Source organism: Rattus rattus, chromosome 15, assembly GCF_011064425.1.
Source record: "Rattus rattus isolate New Zealand chromosome 15, Rrattus_CSIRO_v1, whole genome shotgun sequence".
Taxonomy (NCBI): Eukaryota; Metazoa; Chordata; class Mammalia; order Rodentia; family Muridae; genus Rattus; species Rattus rattus.
Genome location: NC_046168.1, coordinates 64,405,681 through 64,422,644, shown reverse-complemented (window position 1 = coordinate 64,422,644; position 16,964 = coordinate 64,405,681). Strand labels below are relative to the sequence as shown.

General features: G+C 43.9%; 1 protein-coding gene across 1 annotated transcript; it reads right to left on the bottom strand.

The window, feature by feature from the left end:
- Positions 1-5,463: 5,463 nt before the first annotated feature.
- Positions 5,464-7,396, bottom strand: Mc4r (melanocortin 4 receptor). The gene has a single exon (XM_032885669.1). The coding sequence runs from the start codon at positions 6,993-6,995 to the stop codon at positions 5,997-5,999; it is 999 nt and encodes a 332-aa protein (XP_032741560.1). The 5' UTR covers positions 6,996-7,396; the 3' UTR covers positions 5,464-5,996.
- Positions 7,397-16,964: the final 9,568 nt, after the last annotated feature.

Below are 16,964 nucleotides of genomic sequence, written 5' to 3'. Positions count from 1 at the left end.
TGTCTCTCAAAAAATTTTAAATGAAATAGTCATGAAATGGTGCATAAACATTGGTGTTTGTGGGATCTAAATACATGGGAAATTGCACTGGTGGCCTTTAGATTGATGTTTCCAGAAGGTGATGTGGACTTTGTGGCATCTTAACCTAACAGTAGAAATTCTATATTCAATTGTAACAACAAAACCAAAAATCAACTATGTTGGTTCTTAATACATGTTCTCTACACATCTTCGAGGCAACTGATCAATTTACATTCAAAGGTAAAAGGACCCAGAGCTGTTTGTCCTGCTGCTTTGTCGACGAATCTGAATGCATTCCATCTATCTTTAGGCACTCTCCCCAACTTGACAGACTGACATTTTCAGGGACCGTTTCCTCAGTGCTCCATATAATGCTACAATTAAAATCTTAGTGATTACTTTGTGGGCAACTTTTACTTTTCTTCTTTGGGAACGGTCCAGGAACACACATGTGTTTGTACTTTAAACTGACTGATTTGGGTGAATTTTCCTTATTCCTTCATCCCTTTCCTGATGCCATGATAGGGATCCCTGATGAAAGTCCACTTCTGAGCCCTGGATAACTACACTGTATTATCTTTGCAGCAAGTGTATGGTCCTTCCACTCTCCTTTGATTTCAAGTAGATGTGTGTTCTTCCCAGGAAGATTTCTGTGACGCCAATCAGTGCTCAATGCAGCAGGCTACGTTCCTATCTCAAGCCCCTCAAAGCAAAACTGGACTAAGTCTGAGAACTAATGTGACCATCTCCATCTATTTCATTGTTTACCTTTTTTTGTCATGTATTACCATGTCACAACAGAGCAAATTGGGTAGAAAAAAACACAAAGGAAGTAAGAGCATAAAGTCAGCTAAAAGGCACTAATTAAGACTCTATAACACAGACAATATCACTTTTAGATGGGTAAGAGAAAAAAATTGAAGGACAAAATAGCCTACAGATTTAAACAGGTGCCAGAATAACACTCCATGAGTGGACTGGTAATGAGCGGACAGGGCTCCCTTCCCCTGCATTGTCTTCTAACAGCGAGGACACTTACATGACAGAGTCAGCTAATGGCCACACTACCAAAATTTCCCTCCAGGAACATTTCAAGAAGATACCCTATGCAAGTGAAAGGTGACAGCTATACAAAAAAGGCTTCAAGAGAGTCCCTCGTGACTCTCTTGAAACACATTCTGTCTTCGGTCTCCGTAGAGAGAAGAAATTCTGGAGCCATCAATCAGGGTGGATTGATCGTTGTTTAAAGTCTCTGTTACACACATTTGATGGATTTATTTACTCATTTATCTACCTCCCCGGTTATTTTTTGACAGTCAGGCTAACATAACTGATCCACAGTCTGGTAAACATCCTTTCGTTCATTTCCTCTTCTTCATGCATTTTTAGTTTTTTCTCCACCAGGAAGCTCATGCCCTAGCCTTGTTAGCTGATGGCCAGCTGCTTTGAGCTCATGCAGTAGACCATAGACTACTGTTTACTTTTCTAGGAGATGCTTCATGGGGGAAGGGGAGAGGGGGTGGCGGACAGAAAGTGATACCTTGATTTCCACTTACTAGAGACCATATGTGCTCTCTCCTTGATGCTGTGGGCAAGAAGGCTTCTCGTTTGTGTGAGGTTTAGTTGATACAGTGTGCTTAGAGACAAGCAGCTTTATCTCCTCACTCTGTCATTATATGGACCAGTGGAGACTATTACAGATTACTTTTACCATCCCTAGTAAAGCCAGGATTATCTGACGAAGTGTGGTGGATCTTAACCTTATTCACTTGAGCTGTGATTTTATATCTCTAGTTATTAACCATGGGTTTTCGGAAGGGTGCCTACAGGTTGCTATTCCCACATTCCTGTGTGTGACTTAGCTAAGCCCAACTCGTTTTCTTCTCCCCTTTGTCCCGCCTTGAAACCATCCAGTAGCTGGGCACAACATAGGACTAAGCAGCCAGACTAAGAAGGTTCAGCCCCAACTATTGAATAGATGGGATAGTGGAGATTCCAAGTAGAATCTCCTGAGAAACCATTTCCAGAAATCAAGCACACTTTCCTTATTTATGGTTTGTATTAGATGTATTTCAATCTACTTTATAGATAAGACTCCATGGGAAGAGAATATGATCATCAGATCCCTATTTCCAAAGGAGCTTCAGTGGAATTATGGGAAATGGAGCATACAGAGGCAGTCAGGAAAGCGAGGCTGAAGTATGGACCCATTTGTGGTACGGAAGTCAATCTGGAATCTACGTATCATGGTTGGCTAACATTTTATGTCTTTTCCCAATGTGTTCCCATTAGAGGCAGGCCTAGGGGAACACAAATACAATCTGATCTCCCCACTGTGAAGCTTGTCATGTAATTCTCTGAAGCACAATTATCTGTCCTTACTATATTTAAAGTTCTCTAACTGGAGCAAGCATTCCTCCACATCTGATCAATAGATCGTGTACTGTGGTGTCTTCATTTTATGCAGGTCAAGTTTCTTAACCCCCCCCCCCAAATCTCCATCTCAATTCTTACCCTGTATTCTCCCCTGTCAAAATATGTTTATTTGCTAAGCCTAGAATTTCACCTATGAGTTCATCACAATGACCCCATACCAACTCATTTGGAGAACCTGGAACTCTAAACACTACAGGATACTAGCTAGCCATCAGAGGTCACTTGAGTAAGGGGTGTCCCTCTGCAGAAAACTAGATGTATTTATTTATTTATTTATTTATTTATTTATTCACTACATCCCATTCACTGCTCCCCCCCATCACCCATTCCCACAGTCCTTCCCCATCCCCTCTCTCCTTCTCCTCTGAGCAGGTGGGGGGCCCTGGGTACCCCCTCTCCCAACCCTGGCACTTCAAGTCTCTGCAAGACTAGGGCACTTCTCCCACTGAGGCCAGACGAGGCAGCCCAGCTAGGAGAACACATCCCACCTACAGGCAACAGCTTTAGGGGACAGCCCCAGTCCCAGTTGTTCGGGACCCACAGGAAGCCCAAGCTCCACACCTGCTGCATGTGCACAGGGAGGCCTAGGTCAAGCCTACGCATGTTCTTTGGTTGGTGGTTCAGTCTCTGAGAGACCCAAGGGTCCAGGTTAGTTGATTCTGTTGGTCTTCCCCTTAGGGGCTAGATTTTTTGTTTTTTAACAGAGTATTGGGAATTAATATCCCCAAGGAAGGTTTGGAGCACAGAACAAGTTAGGAAGAGACACTATCAGCATGGTAAGACACTGGAGACCCACAGGGTACTGTAAACGCCGTGGGAACTTTCAGGCACATAGCTGGTCAACAACAAATGGATGTGCTAACACTACACACTGTTCCAGAAAAAAAACAAACAACAACAAAAAAAAAACCCAAACAAACAAAAAAAACCAAAAAAAAAAAAAAACCATGTGAGCATGAAGGAACAGTCAGGCCTTCCCTCTGAGTGTCTGAGCTGACACCTGAAGAGAAGTAAGTTTGGAAAGACCAGAGCTGCAGAGACGGGGTGTGCAGATGATGTTCTTCATGTCTCTTAGCCTTAGGATCTCTCAGGGTCATTGTGTGAAATTAGAAATGATAACAGAAAAAAAAAAACCACCTGGGTACAACTATTGTTTTGGGCTCAGCTTCTGATGACCATCAAAAACACTTGAGATATTTATAAAGTGGGAAAGGTTCAAGTTGGCTAGACTTGGAGTTTTACAGTAGAAGACTGACTGGCCTGCTTGTGCTGGCCCTGTGGTGAAGCAGCTCTTCATGGAGAAGCAGCTCCTGCTGGATTCAAAGCGCTCATCTTATGGCCTCAGAGAGCAAGAGCAGGAGCCACAGTCCCACTGTCCCCTTCAAGAATACACTCTAAGGACTGGAAGTCTTCCAATTAGGTCCCGTCACCTAAAGACTCTACCCTTTCCCAGTAGCACCACCATGGAGAGCAAGCCTTTCCTGCATGAACCTTAGAAGAACATTCCAGATCCAAATTTCAGCAGGCTTTGTTGGTATAGGAAACCTGACACTCATTTTTGTTTAAAATAGAAGCACTGTAGGGTGGTCAAAACCCAGCCTTAGAACCAAACCACTTTCATTGGTTAATGGTGCTGTTGTGAAAATTACTTCCTTAGGGGAAACATGAACGATATCTCCCCTTCCTCCTATGGGCCCACTCACAGACCCACATATGATTCCAGAAACATTCATGCTGGAGACCCAATGAGTTTGTTAGGCTTACTTAAAGAACACGAGTGAAGGGTTGCTGACACGATTGTGTAGGTGACCACAAAGCAGTCACACTGGTGAGTCTCCTCTCATCATGGATGACAGCTTCCCCACAGCTACATAGGTGGCACCCTCTCCCCCCTTTTCTTCTCACCTGAGTTCTGTTATGTCCAAGTTACACACAAATGAATGGCTGGGAAGAATGAGTGGCTACACAGAAGATCCAATGACACACCCTACCCTCTTCCTTCTGGGAAGAAAGGTCAACACACGAGCTGATTGTATGCTCAGCTAATCTTATGCATGCAGTGGCAGTGTGGCTCAGAGGTTAGTGCCTTCAAACAGTTGGCCTTACCATTCCACTTTGGTATGTACTCGCACCTGAATGCCCTCAGTGCGTCTCAGGCTTAGGACGAACAGGTGACAAATTTACATTTTAATTCGAATGTACTGCTAGGCGTTATCTCTGCCTATGGGTATTTGGAGACACTATCAATTAAATCCTAGGAAAGTTTGCCTCTAATCATAGGCTTAGTGTAGACTTTATCACTTCTATTTCAAAGTATACACAGACTAGAAAGCATAGATTTGGTTGCTCGTGACCACACCTTTGGTAGTACTTTGGACGAAACAAGCATTCCCAATCCCAAGGTGTGGCTGAGAACACCGGAGCGTTTTATTGTCCTTTCCCGGACCCCATGTGTGTCTTCTTACCATCTCACTATGCGCAAGAACCACAGGGTCCCACATGGGTAGATATTTACACGCGCTGTCCCAAAACGTTTTATGATGTGGGTTTGGCTTGGGAATTAAAATGCTTGATCTTCAGCACTTCGAGTCCAGCTCAAAAAGTGATCAGAAAGGGAACAATAAGTCCCCGCCACATGAGAGATAACATAACTCATTCTCAACTCTAAGATTAAATGAATGCTGGACCTCTCGGTGCAGAAGCAACTCTTCTGGATGCTTCTGTAGAAACCGGATCCCTGGTAAGAGGCCAGAAAGAATTCATTCTGTTTGGACACTTAGAGTGGGGCATCATTTGGCATAGGGAATTTCAGCATGGCATGGGCAGTTTGCATTAATAGTGGGCATTTCCTCTACCCCAGCTGAGTTGCCTCTGTGAGCTCCTAGTCTCGGCCAGTGAATCTTTCCATCTTGGAGAGGAAAGGCATGTGACTGAAATCTCACTTTCTCCTCAGTAGCTGCTTCTCCCCCCCCCTTTCCCTTTTATTTAAAAAGAAGCATCAGTATATTTGAACAGAAAGGATAATAGGTAAGCGTTTATTCAGTTACTTGAAATTTCACGAGTAGAGCTGACTCATTAAATGATCGAGCATCCAGTGTTTAAATATTTCCCCATAAACAGTGGAATCAGGCTTCTGCTGTGCTGTGGGGGTGACACAATGAAAACAGCTGAGAACATGTTTCAGAAGGCTCTGATTTCTGCTACCACAGAGAGAACAAGGGTTGACTCTTGATAAATAACATGGAAAGAAACACTGTCAAAGTTTTAATAAGGATGTCTTTTTCTTTCATGGAACTCCATAGTGCCCACGCTGTAGAACATAAATAAGCAGTTTACACACAAAAAAAAGTAACGTCAATAAACATAACACGTTGAGACTTTTTTCCCACGTCAAAAGTCATAAACTTACATTTTATACAGTAGATATTTTCCAACCAAAGCACTATACAGTAGAGGCAGCTGTTGGGAAGTACACTGCTCGGGTTGAGCCTGAGTGACAAATTCTGCAGGTCTCTACCTAGTATGCATTCTGTCCCCACTTAATACCTGCCCGGCAACTCACAGATGCCTCCCAGGGGGTAGAAACAGATGATCTCTTTGAAGGTTTTCCTCAGTTCTTGACTCCGCAGGGCATAAATGAGAGGGTCGATGACAGCGTTACACATGATCAGGATGAGATACAAGTTAAAATGAGACATGAAGCACACGCAGTATGGATTCTGAGGACACGAGATGTAGAACAGTAAGTGGAGGAAAAACGGGGCCCAGCAGACAACGAACACTCCAATCAGGATGGTCAAGGTAATTGCACCCTTCATGTTGGCACCCTGACGGATGGTACCCGTGCCCGGGAGGACAGCGATCCTCTTAATGTGAAGCCTCGCCATCAGGAACATGTGGACATAGAGAGAGGCCATGAGAACCAGCATGGTGAAGAACATGGTAATGAGGCAGATGATGACAGCGCTGCTGTCCGAGTAAATGATAAAAAGAACGCCCGAGACTGTGCAAGCTGCCCAGATACAACTGATGATGATCCCGACCCGCCTAACCGTCATAATGTTATGGTACTGGAGCGCGTAAAAGATGGTGAAATACCTGTCCACTGCAATGGAAAGCAGGCTGCAAATGGATGCGAGCAAGGAGCTACAGATCACAGAGTCAATGACATTATCAATATTCACGGTGAAGCTCTGGGCGTCCGTGTCCGTACTGTTTAGCAGGGTGATGACGATGGTTTCTGACCCGTTCGAAACGCTCACCAGCATGTCCGCCACAGCCAGACTACAGATGAAAAAGTACATGGGTGAGTGCAGGTTCTTGTTCTTGGCTATCGCCACGATCACTAGAATGTTCTCCAACAGGCTTATGACACCCAGAGTCACAAACACCTCGGGGGAGACAAAAAGTTGCTCATAGCATCCTCCGTCTGAGTGCCCCTTCCCCAGAGACTCGCTGGCATTGCCGTGCAGCCCGTGGCTGCTGCGGTTCCAGAGGTGGAGGGAAGTATACATGCCGTGGTGGTGGGTGGAGTTCATCTTCCTGCAGCCGCTGGATTCGAATCCTCCTTGAAGTGGTCCAACCTCCTAGGTCAGGGAAGCCCGGAGTGGTTTTTCTCCCAGCCTGTCTGCCTGTAGAAGTTGGGAGGCTGCAGTTGGCGCCTGCTGTGAACGGGGTCAGAAGCTGCAGAGCTTGCAAAGGAGTTGTTGGTCTCTTCTAGGTTCAGCTTTGCTCATCATTTCTTTAGAAGCTGGCGCTACTGCAAGCTCACTCTCGGCTGACCAGTCTGCAGTTCGTTTTTGTGGCTTTCCCTTTAGCCGTAGGATTCACTCGGGGTCTTTTCAGAGTCCTTTTCCTGAGAGTCGCTGGAGAGCTGGGAGCCGCGTCTGCATCTGCGCGCCCACACTCACAGCGCAGCCTCTCAGAAGTTGAGCTGCCCGAGCATCCCTGTGAGCCAGCGCAGCCTGCTGCGGGCTGCTGATTTCTTAGGTTCTACGGAGGTGGGGGAACTGTTCTGAATGGCTCCTCCTCTGCTTCCTTCTGACCAATCCAGGCTCAGTGGTTCTGAGACCTCGCTCTTGCCCAGATTGATTACAGGGCAGCACCCAGCTCAGTGGCCAGGGCTGCTGGGGTGGGAAGGAAGCAGCCTGTAAGACACTGGATTTTCCTTTCCAAGTTTTAAGAGAAATGACTTGATTGTTCGAGCACATCCTGTGGTACTCCTTAAATCCTCGGGGATCAGCCAGGCTCACTCCTTGAGACAGAGCTGCATGTATGCGAGCGCGCGGTTAAAAGAGAAATGAAAAGCGCTCTGTCCTGGCTCCTGAAGCAGACGCTGCCCCCTGCCCAGGATCCCCGCTGAATCTAGTTTGAAAGACTAGAAATGCAGGCAGGGTTTAATTAGACAGATGGGTATGCTGTGGGGAACTACGGCACAGCCAGAGATTAAGACCAGGCATGCTGGTAGCTGTTTGTCCATTTGCAGTTTCTGCTATAACAGCTGGAAAAGTTTGTATTCACCGTATTTAAAAAGTTCCAGTGGCATTAATAAAAGCCTATTGACTGTGAACTTAGACAAATCAACAACGTGACAATATTCTGAATTTTTTTTTTTTGGTTGTTGTTGCTATTGTTTGGTTGATAGGATTTTGTGGTGGTTTTGTCGTTGGTTGGTTGTTTTTGAAAGAGAGTTCTGTTGGGTTTTTTTTTAATTTTGTTTAATTTTTTTTCTTCCACAGTTTCACACACTGAAACTATGAATACATAGTTCGGCTGTGTGTTTACTCAGGCCAGGGCCAGTGGGTGCACATTCATGCGTGCTGCTGTGAAGAGATTGGCGCTTAGCTCTGAACTTCCATCCCTATCCCCTCCCCGGTGTGTGTATGCATGCATGCGTGTGTGTGTGCCTGCGTGCGTGCGTGCGTGTGTGTGTGTGTGTGTGTGTGTGTGTGTGTGTGTGTGTGTGTGTGTGTGTGTGTGTTAGAGACCCTGCTAATCACTGCTTCAGAACACTGTGCTAATTTAGGGTTGCCACGCAACTCTGGAACTGAGTAGAGCCTACTACTGAATTCTGGCTAATAGACAGTACAGAAGTTGGTACACATTGGGTCACCTTCCTCTTGATTCTGCTCTTTCTCCTGTCTGGCAAATGACTACAGAGTTTCTAGAAGCTTTATGGCATAGAAGCCCCTACTAAGTGACTGTACAGAATAGAGCCCACCTCCGCACTCCTTCGGTCTTGAGCTGACCAGCTACCCTCAATGTCCTAGAAACAAGGGACAGCTTTGACTATTGTAAACCTCCAAGTGGTTAAGCTGTTAAGCATCTGACAGCAGTCACCTCCAGACACTTTCCTAGAGCCCTTAAGAAGGATGATTTACATATTTGTTTTCCCTTTCACACTTTCTCCAATGGTGAGTTATCTGACCCGTGAATGAGTGATAGAGAAGAAATGCACAGAAGCATCACGTGGTTAACCGAATAATCTTTCTAAGTAGCTCTTGCCCTTGGGCCCTTCCTCTCGGGGCACAGAGGGTCTGTGTTTTTCACAGCGAAGAAAGCATTTGCTACCCCAGCATCATGAAGGTTTATATTGCTTTACTGAAGTCGCCTATGATGGAATGTTACTCCTATAGGTGTGATAGGAGGTGTTCATCATAACTGGCTTAAAGAATCTCACACACACATAGGCTTTCCCAAGAATAACTTTTAATGGCCACTTTCCCCTCTATGTCCAGTCATACTTTCTTATTTCCTTTCGTACTTCTTTTCATTTTTGTTCAGAACTGGACATATGAGTATGTCGCAGCTATTCTGGAAACCATATTTACCTCTTACGGAAAGCTTTTTGTTATGGTGGTTGGCTGCCGTTGTTGCTTCACCAGTGACTTAGAGGGAAGTCTGCAGTGGTCTGTCTCGTGGGCCCAATAAGTCATCTGATTTTGTGACCTTACTGGTCAGTGAGTGAAGGACTAAGGCAGCTACAAACAGGAAGTCTCCCAGTCTTGCGTGTTGAAGCAAACCGGCACTGTGCTACCTCCCCTCCCTTAGCAGCCTTCCCTCCCCTTACTTCTGTTTGCACAGAGGAGAAATCAACCAGAGGTGAGGACTTAGGGCAATCTCAGCTCTTTCGAGACCTTATGCAGAGCTCTACAAGCAGCACAACTTTTTATATTCTCAGAGCTCATTTGATCTGTCTCTATGGAGACCCTCTTCCCTCACTTGCCTTTAAAATTTTAAATTCTTTTCTCTAAGTTGTACCCACATGTCAGGCAACCATAAGATTAACAGTTGCTTGCGGGGCAAAGTCTATTCTTAGAGGGCACATTCTGGGTCAGGAAAAAGCCCTGGAAGTCTGGCTTTGGGGGTTCAACTCAGGTAAGCTGAGTTGCTTCTCCGTAAAGAGTCTAAGGGGTTTCTAAGGACTTACAAGTCAGGTTGCCTCTAAACTTCCTGGTAAGAGATGCCTTTTGGTATCTTTCCGGCAATTGATTTTCAAGGATACAGACCAAGCTGGTTAAAAAGCCACAAAGTTCACTTTTTAAACTTTTGTAATTTAGTAGTTTCCTGGTTTCTTCCTAAATTGCTGGGCACATTAGTTAATTTGTCTCATGTTGTATATATTATAATGCTAACACATGTTGCTAGTGGTATGGATTTACTTGGTGAGGGATTTTTTCACTAGTCCTTACTTTACTATTTTTTACTAAGATTATTTCTCATCCTTACCTTTTATGTTAAAATAACTAAATTAGATTAGTCTCTATCAACCATCCCCTGTAACAGACTTCTAGATGAGTGACTATTTTGTAGTTTTTCCTACACCTTTAAAAAAAAAAAGCTTTTCATTCAAGAAGTAAAGAAATAAAAAGACTTGGATGAAAATTTAAATAAGATGAAACCAGTAAAAGCTTAGATCAAAGTTGATTTTTTCTGTGTTTTTCATGAAGAGGGTTTTGGTTTTTGGACATTAGGATCAAATGAAAATTGATAAAATCTTCTCATTTTTATCAATGGAATGAAGTGTTCCATTTTATTCTGTTTCTCCATCCTGTGAACCAGCATGTGTCTGTATTTTTTGAAAACTTGAACAAAACAAAACAAACGTTCTTTATCCCCACAGCTAGGAGTCTCAGCTAGATCACCCTCATGGACTCCTGGAGCCTCCCCATCCCGGGTCTCTGGCCGATCCTAGAGATTACCTCCAACTCACCCCCAATTTCTATTCACTCTCCCTGCCCTCTCCTCCTGGCTCTCCCTACAGATTATTCCTCCCCCTTTCCCCTCCCCATCTCCTCTCCTCTCCCACCTGGTTCCCTTCTTCCATCCAACTCTGATGACTGTTTTATTTCTCCTTCTGATTGAGATTCATGCATATCCACTCCGTGTAAGTACATACCATGCATGTCCTTTTTTTTAGGTCTGAGTTACTTCCTCAAATGTGTTTTCTAAGTCCATCCATTTGCCTGCAATTTCATGTTTAGAAGCTGAGTAGAATTCTATTATGTAAATGAGCCACACTTTCTCTATCCATTCTTTGGTTGACGGACAGCTGGATTGTTTCCAATTTCTGGCTATTATAAATAAAGCTGCTATGAACATAGTTGAGCAATTGTCCTTGTGGTATGGTGGAGCATCTTTTGGGTATATACACAGGAGTGGAATAGCTGGGTCTTGAGGTAAAACTATTTCTGAGAAACTGCCGAATTGATTTCCAGAGTGGTTGTACAAGTTTGCACTTCCCCCAGCAATGGAAGAGTGTTCCCTTTGCTCCACATCCTCTCCAGCATGTGCTGTCACTTGAGTTTTCGATCTCAGCCATTCTGGTGGGTGTAAGGTGGAATGGTGACTACGGACATTGAACATTTCTTTAAGTGTTTCTCGGCCATTATAGATTCAAAAGGATAAGGACATCAACCTACCCACAAAACCATCAAGCCAAAACTTGCCCTCCCCACGAGAAGTGCCAGGACAAAGATGGAGCACAGACTGAAGGAATAGCCAACCATCCCAACTTGAAACCCATCCCATGCGCAAGAACCAATTCATAACACTATTAATGATACTCAGTTATGCTTGCAGACAGGAGCCTAGCATAACTGTTCTTTGAGGAGCTCCACGCAGCAACTGATGGAAACAGATGTGGAGACTCAGAGCCAAACATTAGACAGAGCTCAGGAAATCTTACGGAAGAGTTGGGGGAAAGATTGAGGGTGCTGGAGGCCATAGGGACTTAACAAGAAGACCAACAGAGTCAATTAACCTGGACCCTTGGGGGCGCCCAGAGACGGAACTACCAACCAAAGAGCATACATGGGCTGGACCTAGGTCCCCTGCACATATGTAGCAGATATGCAGGGGCTCTCCGTGTCTCTGTTGCCTGCCTATAGATCCTGTTCCCAAACTGGGCTGCCTTGTCTGGAAGAGGGTGCGCCTGGTTCTGCAGGGACTTGATGTACTAGAGTGGGTTGGTTCCTGGGATAGGAGGCATCAGAGGAGATGGGGAAAGGGGATGGAGAGGGGGGCTTTGTGAGGGGGTACTGGGAAGGGGCTGCAATTGGGATGTAAAGTGAATAAATAAACTAGTGGAATTTTTAATTTAAGAAAGGAAAACTTAGGTTATAACTTATTCCTGTCCTAGGAAGAATACTTGCCCTATATTTTATAACAACATAAATGAAACAATTACTGAGAGAAACGTTTATCCAACCATGGCACCCATCACCTCTAGTTTTAGACCATGTTAAAAATTTTTTCCACCTCAAAATAGAGGGTTCCAACGTTAAATCGTTTCTGAAAATATTCAGGCTTGCCTCCCTCCTGAAGTTTAGAGCTTGCAGGATCAGATGGAGTTTCTCAGCTCTACTACTGTAGAAGCCGCTTAGCTCCATCCCTGGGACTAGGGTGTGCTTCTCACTTTGCTCACCAGGTCTGCACCATTACATTGTGTTCCCCTACAGCAATTGTTCCAAACATGAATTGATTCCAAACTTAAGGGATGCCAGGGAACATTTTGAGCATGTGGCAATTTGGGGGTTTGGTTCTGTAAAGGTTTGTATAAATTGTATCCAGCTGAACTGAGGCAAGACAGGACCTAGAGGACACCACCCAGACACCAGAGGTGACCTTGGCTAGCACTGCCTGTTCCATGAGCTCAGTCAAGCACATATGGGCTGAGACCTTATGAGAAGTCTCCTGAAACTTCCATAGGCAACCCACAGTTCCTTCCCAACTTAAAGCATTGCTGTGGTAGATTGTGCTTGTGCAAAATGCTGTTACTGATTTTCTTTATGTCTTTGGATTGTGATGGTGTTTTTTTTTTATTTGTTTTGTTTTGTTTTGCTTTTTGGTGTTTTGTGCTTTATTCCATTCTGCCCACAAAACTCTCATTTTTAAATTTTATTTTAATATGACTTTAGAGCATAGGATTATCCTAGGAATATGTACGCCAGGTGACAGACACACTAAATGTATTTTGATTTGGCATATCTGTTCACTGAATCACATTTTCGGATACATTGGCCAAATTATTCTAACTACAAAAATTGTGCTTCTTTAAAAACACTGAGCTGAGCACTGTGGTTCACACCCATAACCCTCTTACTCAGGGTGCTGAGGCAGAAGGAATTGCATGCCTTTGGGCCAGTCTGGACTACATAGTGAGTTCCAAGCCAGCTGGACTGCATTTGTGAGACTTTGTTTCAGTTCAGTGAGGTGTCCTGGTAGTAAAGGTGTTTGTGGCCAAGCCTGACAACTGAGTTTGGTTACCAGAACCTCATGGTAAGAAGAAAAAACTTCACTGCCACCAGTTTTCCTTAACCTCCACACACACTTCTGAACACATACACGGGACATGCACTCCTCCCACACACACACCCTAAATGGTTTATAGATTAGAATAAAAGTTTTAATGACTTTTTGTAACTAAAAGCAAATATTCTAAACTGACACAAACATCTAAGTCCCATGGCTTCTTCTGTCTCTGGAACTTTACCTTTAAGAAAGTTACTTCAGATAGGAGACAGGAGGCATACAAAGGGGAAAGAAGGAAATAGACTCTGAGATCCTTAAAATCTCAGCTGTCAGTGTGGGGGTTTTCTTTCTTTGATGACAGTAGGAAAATCTCATTTTCACAGCGCGCCACTCTTGACACTTTTGTGAAAGATACTTTTCATTAAAGACTCTCCAGCTGGGAGCTGGGAGCTGGGAGCTGGGAGGCTAAGGCGCTCCATTCTAGGTTCTCCAGTGCACTCAGCTGTTTGAGGTTGGGAAGCCACTTAACTTCACTAAGCTTTAGTCTCTTCCTGTTGTGAAAGGTGTGATACCTGCCTCTTAGGTTTGCTCTGGGATAATAGGTGGTGTCTGTAAAGCTTTTAAGGCTCTTGAAGTAGGTGCTATATAAATATAAAACATCTATTAGATAGATAGATAGATAGATAGATAGATAGATAGATAGATAGATAGATAGATAGATAGATAGATAGATAGATATGGAAGTGTCTAACGAACACTGTATGCACCATGGCTTAAACCATTCTTTATAAACACTGTATGTGCCCATGATGAACTTGTTCAGCATCCTCAGTGCACAGCTGGTGGCTCCCAGTAGCCTGTGGGATGTAAGTCTAGGAGCAGTGTGGCAGTACAATTAAGAAGCCAAGCCCTGGGCATCATGGCAGCTAGCTAAAGATCTCCAAGTACCTTTCATCACGGCTGTAGATTCTAACTAGTGATCATCCTGGTAGAAAGACAAAGAAACAAGCAAGCAAACAAACAAAACAACAAAAACAGATTCAAGGCCATAGACAGTCAAACAGTAAAGAATCTAAAGGACAGGGAACCGTCAACAGGTCCCACCATATAAATAGCAGAGTTCTCTCATGGATCGAACTGGAGAAAACCACCTTAACTCGGTAGGAGGTGAATGCTGTCGGTCATGGTACTAAGAGCAGAAACAGGAAAGCAGAGGGAGTTTGTTACTTGGCATCCCCGAATTGAAGGCTGAGAGAGCCGAGGAGTGTGCACATGTGTGTATTTTCTCAAGAACTTACTGGAAAAATAAGATATGGAACAAACCATTTACTCATTAAAAGCTCCCAAGGCTCTATCTAGCTCGGTGTGTAGAGTGCTTTTCTAGCATGCATGAAACGTCCGTTCAGTACCAGCATTTAACAACTGGGAGATAACAGTGCACTCCTCTAATCATAGCATTGCCAAGGTAAAGGCAGGAAGATCAGAAACTTTAGGTTATCTTTGACTAGAGAGCAAGTTCAAGGCTAGCCTGGGATACACAGACCCTATTTCAAAGAGGAAAATAGGGGAAGAAAATACATTTCCTATGGTTCATCCTTGGAATAACATCATCATAACAGCTATGGTTTCTGTAGGGCCCAGTATCCAACAGCCTCTTAAACTAAAAAGAGCTGAAGGTTTTCTGGGCTCTCCTCCCAGTTCTCCGGAGCAGCTGGGCAATGGTTACCAATTTGTCAGTTGCTGCACATACATTTATCTTGTTGGCAACCGTCTGAGTTTATTTATGGCAGGAAACAGTAGCCACACTTCAGGGTGCTTCCAACAATGCGCACAACTGGTGAGAGTAGGAAGACAGATTCCCCCTGATTGATGAATTAACTACGATTGCTTTTAGTTTCTTTATTCCTTTGATGTAACTTTAAAACTTAGCTTTAAGTCTTCCAGACAGTAAAACTGCCTTTGTGGATTCCTTTCAGAGGTTCTCCCTGTGGAACTGTTTCCGCCACACGGGGTTTGTTGTTGCTTCCCCTCTGAGGCTTTGCTAAAACCACTGACGGGGTTCCCATGTTGGAAAGCAGTTAGATAGGAATATGCCATGTTTAATGTGTGCAGAGCACAACCAATCCGATTTGCTCCTTCTGCCGCTGGAGTTTTGTCTTCCAAGGAATTGTTAGAATTTAAGATTTTGCCACAATTTCTTTCACTGTGTCCAGTGGAAATTACATTTTTATGGCAACTGATTTATATGCCCAGAATTTTAATTTAGATGGGAGTTTAATGCCGCTTTTAGTCTGGGACGTTATTTTACAAATGACGCTCAAAGATGCATTGTCCTCGTCCACACTTCAAACACATCAGAGCTAGAGTTAGAGACCAGCAGCTACGATCGCAGCCGTATCTCCCTTCATAGTGATGAACCTGTTAGTTCACAAATGTGAACTACTGACATCTGAAATTCCCCTGCAGCAGTGGCCAAATCCTCCTACAATCCAAAAGCACAAAGCTCTTTCTGATGGAGCGAAAGTATAGTAAACTTATAACAAAAAAGACCTTGGGCAGGGAAGGCTTTCCCATGTGGTCCCTTTCTCTATAGTGGCTGCCTTTCTCTTTAAGCACCTGCTGTGCTCATAATATTGTCACTGATCATAGAAACACAATTCCCATTAGATAACTATAATTCTCAGAAACCTTAAACATGCCCCAAATTAAATAATATACTGCTGGATATATATTTCATAATAATTTGGTGTATATGGCCAAAGACTAATTGTATGTTTCAATTCCCTCTCTATAATATTAGAGTAAGTCCTCTCTGTAGTATTAGAATATCATGATCGGTACAAACGATGGTTATTTGAGCTGATATCTAAGCTGTACTCTGACTTGTTCTTTACGCTGAGTCAGTGCTGTGGAAGTGTCAGCTATATTGTGTATCCTGCCTGAAGTCCCTGGGGATTGGATGTTCCTTTCAAGATCCAACATGCTCTCCGTGCGCTTCAGTCATGGGAGTGTTCCTTAAATTCTTCTTGTTATTGTTTGTTCGGTTTTCTTTGAGTCGGGGTCTCACTATGCATCCCTGGATGTCCTAGAACTCACTATATAGAAGAGGCTGGCCTTGAACTTACAGAGATCCACCTGCCTCTGCCTCTGCCTCTGCCTCTGCCTCCTGAGTGGTGGAATTAAAGTACTGCACCACCACAACCAGACCATCGGTTATTAAATTCTTGCTGACGAAGATATCCTTTCTCTGTGCACTTATTTCAGATAGCATTAAAGCTTCCATTTTGGGCGCAGCACCAGCTTAGGGTAGCCCGTCTATTCACTCCACGTCAAAAACATGCACGGGGCAAGTCAGCACCCCAGCAAGCTCATTCGTTTTTACACAAATGAAAGACTACAACCTGTATATGGAGATGCATCCTTCTTTGCAAGGGAGGTTTTGACTACCTTGGGCAAACAGTTCTTGTACGTCCATTTTCCTTCATTGGAGGGGATGGAAGAAGGAATATAGGTTATAGAGAACCTCCTGTTCTTGTGGGAAGACAGTTGCTGACAGAATACCTTGTTTCGTTAAGCCCTCATCTGTAAATATTTTCAAAACATAAGATCTATTGAAAGCTATAGGTATCAGGGTGTAGTGAACATTTTCTCAAATACTTCCGTATAAAAGTTATTCCTCATTAAATTTAACTGGTTTTTGTTTTCTGTCATTTCCTGCTACATTTTATCAGTAATCTGTGCTTGGGTCTTATTAG

Coding starts and splice junctions, on each gene's coding strand:
- Mc4r (XM_032885669.1), bottom strand. CDS start 6,995: ATGAACTCCACCCACCACCACGGCATGTATACTTCCCTCCACCTCTGG.